This window comes from Alosa pseudoharengus, unplaced genomic scaffold (assembly GCF_046254945.1).
Source record: "Alosa pseudoharengus isolate Yale_2024_CS ecotype anadromous, Long Island Sound unplaced genomic scaffold, YU_APseudo_1.1 YU_APseudo_1.1_scf_15, whole genome shotgun sequence".
NCBI lineage: Eukaryota > Metazoa > Chordata > Actinopteri > Clupeiformes > Clupeidae > Alosa > Alosa pseudoharengus.
The window spans coordinates 26,213,958-26,222,654 of record NW_027468620.1 but is presented as its reverse complement, the minus strand read 5'-3'; the positions used below and the strand labels follow the sequence as shown (position 1 = coordinate 26,222,654).

Genomic DNA, 8,697 nt, shown 5'->3' with positions numbered 1-8,697 from the left:
AACTTGGCCTCTTTAACACCAAATGCGCAACAATAAAACGGTAACAGGATGAGGACCATGGTTCAGTTACGTGCATAACAAGCTCTAGTGTCCATCACTAGAGGGATTGACCTACGTGGACAAAGGCATCTCTTTTAGAGGACATCATTTCCTGTTTTCTATTTCTGTTGTCCATGTAGTGCTCACTCAGATGGGTCACAGAGTGAGAGTGACCACAAATGCCCTTCTCCTTTGAACAATAGCCCAAACCAGACCAACAACAAAAAACTGTTGTAAAGACAGCTTTGTTTGTCAGGTCACCTAATTTAATCTTTGGAGGGCATCAGATGAACTCTTAAAACATATTAGATAACACGAAGATAAAAAAAAAATCTTGACACGAGGCTGTAATGCTTTAAACATCAAATGGGTCCCAGCAAGGAATAATGTTCAATCGGCTGAGGTCAAAACTGCTGAGATCTCATGCTATCTGATCTCGGGGAGGGTGGGGAGCTTGTAAGAAGCTTATGATGAGATATCCCAGAGCTTAGAAAAAGCCAATTATTAAGTTTGCCTCTCCAAACAAGCTGTTCACAGTTCAGCACGAAAGGACAGTAATGCCAAGTCGGCAGGTAGTCTGCATATGTCTGTGGAGACGGCTTTTACACGACTCCAAAGTAGAGCAGCCTCGCTCAACATGGCTACCGCAAAAAAAAAAAAAAAAGGCACAGCCCTTAATTATCACTCCCCGCTTACCCTCAGAGGCAAAACGTGTTTCTGAGGCTAAGTCAGAGAAATCCTTCAGATTTGCTTGAAGGAGAGAGCGCTGCGATACCTAGCCCAGATAAGCCACAGCAGACGGTGACTCTCTTCCTGGGTTTCACCGGGGAGGAGAGAGGAAACTGGCGTGTTTTTGTTGGGACGGATGGAAATGAGGCCCCTTTGAAATGAGAGAGAGGGGCTGCGTTTAATTACTCCAGGGTCGCACACTCCGGGTCACCTTAGCACAGCTGTTAAAGGGCCGTGAATTATGCATCCACTGGGGGTTCACCAGAGGGCTGTTCATCACTGCCGTGATTTTTTAATGCATTTCATCATAGACAAAAAAAATTATGTACACTAGTGGGGGGAAAAAAAACTGCTCAAGGGCAAAGTAAAAGTGTAGCATGATAGAGATCACTGCACCTAATATTTCCATATTTATTGATGCTGTGGTGGCGATGGAAGAGCTATTGTTTTGGATAGAAAACCTAACTCCAGATATGACTGGGTCAAGACAAACTTAAAAAGGCTCAGTGATGTGAACCTACCTCCAGTCGCTGGACAATCTCCTGGATGTCCTCCGCGCAGTGCTCGAGCGCCGAGAACATGACGCACTCGCCGCGCTCGTAGAACACCTTGACGGCGCCCACGCTGGACGTCCAGCCGATGACGTCGCGGCAGGAGCAGTTGAACACCACGTTCTTGGAGTCCTCCTCCACGAGCACGATGAACTCGTTGGAGACGCCCAGCAGGCAGCTCACGTCGGCCGAGTGGCCAAAGTCACGGGCCACCACGCTCCAGGTGATGGCTCCCACGCTGTGCAGGTGAGCGTCCTTGCGCGGCTTGCTGCGTTCCTTCTTCTTGGCGCCGAGGGTGATGAAGCTGAACTTGACGGCCGAGTCGACGGTGGCCGTGCTGACAAAGTTCTCCGCCAGGTCCTTCAGGTACTCCTGCCGTGTGCGCGTGGCCATGGCGCGGAACTTCTCCGACTTGTGCGCCGCGTTCTCGCCGTTGATCACCTTGGCGAGCAGGAAGTCCCTGAACACGGCGGACTTTGGGAAGGTTACGCCCTTGGGGATGGGAGGACCAAAGGGAGGCACATCTTTCGATCGAGACACGGCCACACTGGACAGAGAGATGATTTAGATTTAAAAATAGACACTTACAACCAATACAATAGTAACACCACTGCTGTTCAAATCCAACAGCACTGGAAATCAACATTTTCATGAATATCTTAAATGGTTGCAAACCAGCTATAGGAGGATAAAAAGAACAATATGCTGAAAGTAAGTAGCACATGTAAAAGAACAACCCGATGTAGTTGCATCACCTTGAAAAACCATAATTACACAAGCAATTTCAGATAATTTTGGATGCATCCACTGTGATACTGCGAAAAGAGCTGTCTAAAGATTCTGTACATAGTCTAGGCTCATTAAAACTTCAGAGTGTTTGTGGCACAGGTTTCAAACCACACATTAAACGTGCACAATCTTGTCAAGATGCAAAACTAAAAAGAAGAGCCACTTGTCAGCCTTCAGAGATATGGACTGTAATTACAATCCTCTTTAAAAATAATTAGATCATTGAAACAATGGTTTAAATATCATCTTGAAGTGAAATTATAGGCATCTTTCAAGTGACAACATAATTCCCTCACTTTAAAGTCTCTCAGATGTACTTTTATTTTCTGAAAGTGCTTACAGATTATCAAAGATGAATGCTCTCCTCTCAATCGTCTAAAGGTTGTGACTTCAGATCCGCATACTCTGCGTTCTGTACTAAAGTGCTTTGGTAATTGTTAGTTTGCATTCTGTCACTTCTCGACCCTCTTAACATATACTGACTCACTCTTGATCCCCCCCCCCCCCCCAACACACACACACACACACACACACACACACACATCAGTCTGAGGATGAAGGCATACCTGTAGCACACATTCTCTGTGCAGGGGTTGTGGACTTTGACGATGACAAACACATGCTGGAAGTGGGAGCGAATGTTTTTGGGAGTGAAAGGCAGGGAGCCAGGCTCTTGGAAAACAATAGTGACGATGTCGTTTCCTATGTGCCTCTTCCTCAACAGCTGGTGTGGAGAGATAGCGGAAGAATAGACAGAGGAGGAGGAGGAGAGGAAGAAGAAAAGAAGATTAGTGACAAAAGGAAGCAAATTAATCTAGCACTGAGAGATGATTCCTGGAAGCATCAGCCACAGATCGGAGGTACACACTCAAATGACGACATTAAAACTGAACCACAATCCAGAGATGCTATGAGCTAAAGAGAAAGAAAAAAACAACTGGACCACATGCTTAGCATTCTGTGTTATTCCATGTGGTTCCACATTAATTGGGACTGCCTTTACAAACAGTATAGTATTTGGTCCCGATTGCCACCCTCTATTCCAAATCTATTTCAGTCAGGGAGGCTGTCATGAGAGATTCATTCAGAGAATTAAATCCAAATTTTGGATGAACACACACACACACACACACACACACACACACACACCACATAATTCCAGCTGTGCCGATAGAAACGTCAAGTTCCAGGAACTGACGCTTAACCAAGCCGCTTTAAGACCATACAGATGTGGTGCATCACAGGCTGGTGGTGGGATTTTCTGTCTTTTTTCACGACTCCCCTAAAAACCAGACATCAGCGCCCAGATGTTCTGTGTGGTATACGGCAGCTTACTCTGGGAGGCAGGCAGGCAACCCAAACCATCATTAACCTCAACTGCCTGAACGCTTTGCCCTCCAGGAAATAGAGGGGAGAAAGAGAGAGCTATGGAGAGCAGGAGAAAGAGAGAGAGAGGGAGGGAGGAAGAGAGGGAGACAGCCAGAGCGACAGAGAGAGAGAGAGAGAGAGAGAGAGAGAGAGAGAGAGAAATGGAAGGGGGAGAGCCTTAACCTGTCTGTCCCGCTGCAGGGTTTGCAGACAAACAGGATTATGGGCGAAACGGGCTGGATGAAGAGATGAGAAGGTGATCTCTTCTTGGGCCTTTTTGGAGGCTTACCGCCCGGCAGAATTAAAACACTAATCCCACGCAATCGAATGGAGTTTCGAGAACAGGGAACAAAGGGGGAGCAAAATCCACTAATCCTGCCAATCAAGAGGGGGAGACAGACGCGGCCTCCACATATCCACACAACTCTCCTCAAAAGACAAACTATGGTCACAAGTAGATGCCCCGCCCCCCCCCCCCCAAAAAAAAAAAACCCCACTTAATATCCCTTATCCAAATAGTCCCAAACGCTTCCTGAATAGAGGGGACAGAGGACATATGGATTTAATGATCTCTCTTTTTGGATGCGATTGTGATTGCAAAGTCAACACAGACACTAAAAAATAAGTACATGACCCTTCATGAAATCTCACTAAAAGGTCACTAACCCTTTAATAAAACCAGGAATCCCAGTCTCCCAGTAATCCTCTGGTGTCTCTACTGACCAGAAGCACTGTGGGCTCAGAGAGGCAGATTTGGAGGCCTTGGCTGCCACTGGACTCGAGCTGTCATGATTAGCAGAGCTGGCTGGCCAAAGGATTCAGCAACCGTAATCACAGCAACATCGACCCACAAGGCACAAGCTTCCATGCCAGACAAGACACACCTCCACAACCCCCCCCCCCCCCTCCCTCCCCCTGCTGTGGCTAAAGAGCACAGACTGACCAAGTGATTGAGAGCATAGGTGAGAACATTAAATGTTACATTTTATCATCCACCAGAGGTTTCAAGCCAATAACGCATAAACAAACGCTTTGCTTTGTTTGTATTGTGGCAACAAGTCAACTATCTTACGTAAGTGTGGATAGAGCCTAACACTAAGGACTGACTGGGAAAAGAGTACCAGTTTGTGTCTCTGCTTCCTGTTTGAGGAGATATCATCTCTGTGGTCACCAATTACGTCATCTATATTCGCATTCTGGAGCCCAAACGATCACACACTCAACCCATCCACCACCAGTGAGCTAAGCTACTATTCCAAATTACGGAGTAACCGTGGGTAAGACCAAATGAATCATCCCAGCATGTTTTGAACACATTTCCAGTTAAAGGGTCTTGTTTCCTCGTTTTTCCCACACTCCCTCTCCAGAATAATAGCATGAGAGAGAGGCCACTTTTAATCCTAGACACGTATCAAGTCAAATAGGGTTGATGATAGCCTCTGATCTTAGCCATCCGTAAAAAAGTCCCCCACCCCACCCAACCTGACACACACACACACACACACACACACTCACCTGCTGCTTGTTATTGGGGGTGTAGGGCAGAAGGGTGGAGACGTGGAACATCAGCTCGTAGTCTTTGTAGGTGGTGTAGAGGGAGTGTGTGCCCGTGGAGTCCGCTGTGAACAGACGGAAGAGGAGGAGAGATGGAGGACGTGGTTATTGCGCGGGCGATGTGGAGCCCCGCATGGCTACAGATATGCACACAATGAGACCCTCATCGGAGACGGATCCAATGCAGCGCAAAACAAGGCAGGTGTCTGGCAGCTAATCAATTACGCCGAGGTGTGGGAACAAAGAGAACAGTAATGAGGCTAAGAGCAAACACATGCAGAGACACACACATGCTTATCACCTTACACACACACAACCACAACCGCACACACACACATTATCTTACTCACACACACACTCACACACATGTTTATATACATGCACAACATAGAGTGTACTGTCTCTGTCTCTGTCTCTCTCACACATACACACACACACACACACACATACAGATAGTGGGTAACCAAGCTGCGAATCCACATGATCCGGAGAGAACAGATGAGACAGCTGCTTTCCATACACCTCTCCTCCATGCCCCATCAACATCCATCTCGCAGTGATGGATCAAGGGAGCAGGGAGGCAGGCAGCATGCGTGTGTGTGGGTGGACGTGTTTGATCAAGTGTGAACACGGAGAGGCACACTTTCAGAACTTACAGTAAAACAGAAACACCAAAGCAAAAACAGTACACAGGCTTGTGATGAGTGTGTTCATATTTTCCTTGTCATATGAAGCATGACTTAACGCAAGAGTACTTGAGTGGTATGTAAGAGGGTAGGTATGCATGTCCTATACAAGTGTGTGTGTGTGTGTGTGTGTGTGTGTGTGTGTGTGTGTGCGCTGCCTCTGTGTGTGTGTGTGTATGTGAGTGTGTGTGCTGCTTCTGTCTGTGTGCATGTGTGCATGTGTGTGTGTGTGTTTGTATGTGTGTGTGCGTATGTGTGTGTGTGTGTGTGTGTGTGCGCGCATGTGTGTGTGTGTGTGTGTGCGCGCGTGTGTGTGTGTGTGTGTGTGTGTGTGTATGTGTGTGCGTATGTGTGTATGTGTGTGTGCGTATGTGTGTGTGTGTGTGTGTGTGTGTGTGTGTGTGTGTGTGTGTGTGTGTGTGTGTGTGCGTATGTGTGTGCGTGTGTGTGTATGTGTGTGTGTGTGTGTGTGTGTGTATGTGTGTGTGCGTATGTGTGTGTGTGTGTGTGTGCGTATGTGTGTGTGTGTGTGTGTGTGTGTGTGTGTATGTGTGTGCTGATTTGTACACACGAGTCCTGTCTTACTCTTGTTGTCCAGCTGGGCTCTGTACTTGGTGAAACCCTTGAGGCGCACTCTGTGGCCCAGCAGGTCCAGGAACTCGTCCAGGGCCGGTCCGGCGCTCTCGTTGTTGTACATCTCCTCCTCTGTGCTCTGGCCAGCCTTGCAGTACAGGACACCCACCTTGTGCTGGAAACTCAGCTGCAAAACAAAACCCAATACATCCATCAGTACAAATGCAAGGAAGACCAGCAGAGACAGTGAAACAATCACAAAGGTGGATAGAGATGAACAGCTGGATACAGATGGACACTGAGGTCTATTGCAGTGATGCAGTATTAGTACATTACAGGCAGTAACTGAGAGAGACATCGTAGCATTCCAGTTTAAGCCTTGACTACCACGAGATTGAGTTGATTTGAGATTTTTGAGTACCCAACTGCTCCATTTTTTTTTACTGTATCATTCATACATATAAGTCGAATACTGTAGCTTTGTAAGGTTTTATATTTCTAGAAAACCACCTGGTCATTTGAAAAACAAAGGAGTTAGCTTCTTTTCCTTCAAGTGCACTTGTCCTATCCATAGTTTTATGCCACTGCATCTCTTTCTCACTCCCACTCAGCATTAACCTGCTGTCTGCAAGGCAGCCTGCAAAATGTCAAAGCCTTTTCACAGCACCTAACTCACACAGGGTTAATGCCAAAGACTAAGAAAAGGCCACTGCAGCAGACAGCCACACATTCCTTCCCTTGACTGGGATTATGGCTAACTCAACAGATGGCACATGTTCCACAGTTATGTCAACTGCGTAATAAATAAATACAGCGCCTACAGCATCGCGCTAAACATGAAACTCATATAATACTCCATATTAAACCACAATAGTTCATTTAGGAAGAAAGTATATAATGTCTTTCCTATAGTATTCTTACTAGATTGGATAAAAAGCAGTGTGTTATGCTTTTAGTATGGGTGAAAAAAGCGCTGAAAGATTTGTACATTCAGTCCAATAATTCTCAGTACATTCAGAGCATCTTGATGGACCAACTCCAATTATGGCAACAATACTGGAACATAGCTGAAGATGGTAAGCTAAGAAATTACAATGCATGTCAATACAGACCGGTAAAAAAGCTTTAATCTGTTACCACTTAACCACTAACCATCACTAACACCACTGTTCTTACTTAAAATGTAGCTCTGCCCATGGGCGTACACTTTAAGGTCCAGCTCCACTTCCTCATGATGAAGGACCAAGTATGCAAGGACGCAGTTTGCTTTTACGCAATTTACATACTAAATCTATTGACCCACTGTGGAAAAGTAGGAGTAGGAGTGACTTAGAGAAAGGCCGTACCAATGATGGGAATGTGCAGCCGGCACACAATCTAGTCTTATTCTTCATTATCATAATGTAGCACCTCTGGCTGGGAAAAGACCTCACAGATTGAGGTTAATGAGCTAGAGACTGGCTGCCTGGCTGGAAGCTTACGAAAGCCCTCTGACTGAGACGGACTTCTCTCTTTCTCTCTCCATTCTCTTTGACTTTTCTTCCTCTAACAACCTCTTTCTTTTTCTTCCACTTCTTTTTCCCTCCCTTTCTGGTTCTCTCAGGTCAAGTGCTCCCAGCACGTCTCTCGGTCTGTTGTCATGGAGACGTCGTCGCACACTGGAACTCACTCCTGAGTCTGCCGAGCGATTGGATAGCGCGGTCTCCAGCGGCGTCCACTGAAGCACTGATAATGCAGTTCAGAGGAAGGCAGCCATGGCAGTGCCATGGTCAAAGAGCCATTCTTCTTTTTTTTTTGTTTTTCACTGTTTAACCTCAGGCATGCCACAGATAAAGCCAATCTGTCCGCCCACACATGTGCATCTCATGGACTGGCTGACCACAGGAATTTACAAAAGGCTTATGAAGAGACGGTAAAATTCATAAACAAAATGGCTGCAATCCGAGAGCCTTCTCTCGGTGAATCTTTATAGCTTAAACAGGCACCATAAGCCCACTATTGGTCCTTCTTCACATGGACTCCTAACTGGATAGACCTTTAGGGACTGACGGGGGGGGGGGGGGCTTTTAGGGACCACACAGCTACATCTAAAAAGCCTAAAGGCCAAGCTAGTCTGGAAAACCTGTCAAAACAAAACGCTCTGCCACAACCAGTATAGTGCCAAGCCTGATAAGAAAACAGAATCTATTTCTCCATCACATGTTGTCCTCTCCTTTTCCCTCTGTCTCTCTGTCTCTCTCTCTCGCTCCCTCTTTCTCTCAGCTGCAACCTCCTGGTCCTAAATGACCTCAGCAGAGTGAAAGGACTGGCAGAGGAATGAGAAAATAAGGGCATCCTGAGAGAAAGAGAGAGAGAGAGAGACAGAGAGAGAGAGAGAGAGAGAGAGAGAGAGAGAGAGAGAGAGAGAG

At 46.5% G+C, this 8,697-nt stretch overlaps 1 protein-coding gene across 3 annotated transcripts in view; it reads right to left on the bottom strand.

Annotated features, from left to right (window-relative positions):
- Positions 1–8,697, bottom strand: part of LOC143124479 (signal-induced proliferation-associated 1-like protein 2) — a 110,777-nt gene that overhangs the window by 51,623 nt on the left and 50,457 nt on the right. For all 3 annotated transcript variants that reach the window (XM_076286054.1, XM_076286056.1, XM_076286055.1), the window contains exons 5-8: positions 6,302–6,476; positions 4,992–5,095; positions 2,675–2,832; positions 1,290–1,866 (exon numbers count right to left, since the gene is read on the bottom strand). In XM_076286054.1, the coding sequence (XP_076142169.1) occupies positions 1,290–1,866; positions 2,675–2,832; positions 4,992–5,095; positions 6,302–6,476 (1,014 nt within the window). The remainder of the gene's footprint in view (positions 1–1,289; positions 1,867–2,674; positions 2,833–4,991; positions 5,096–6,301; positions 6,477–8,697) is intronic.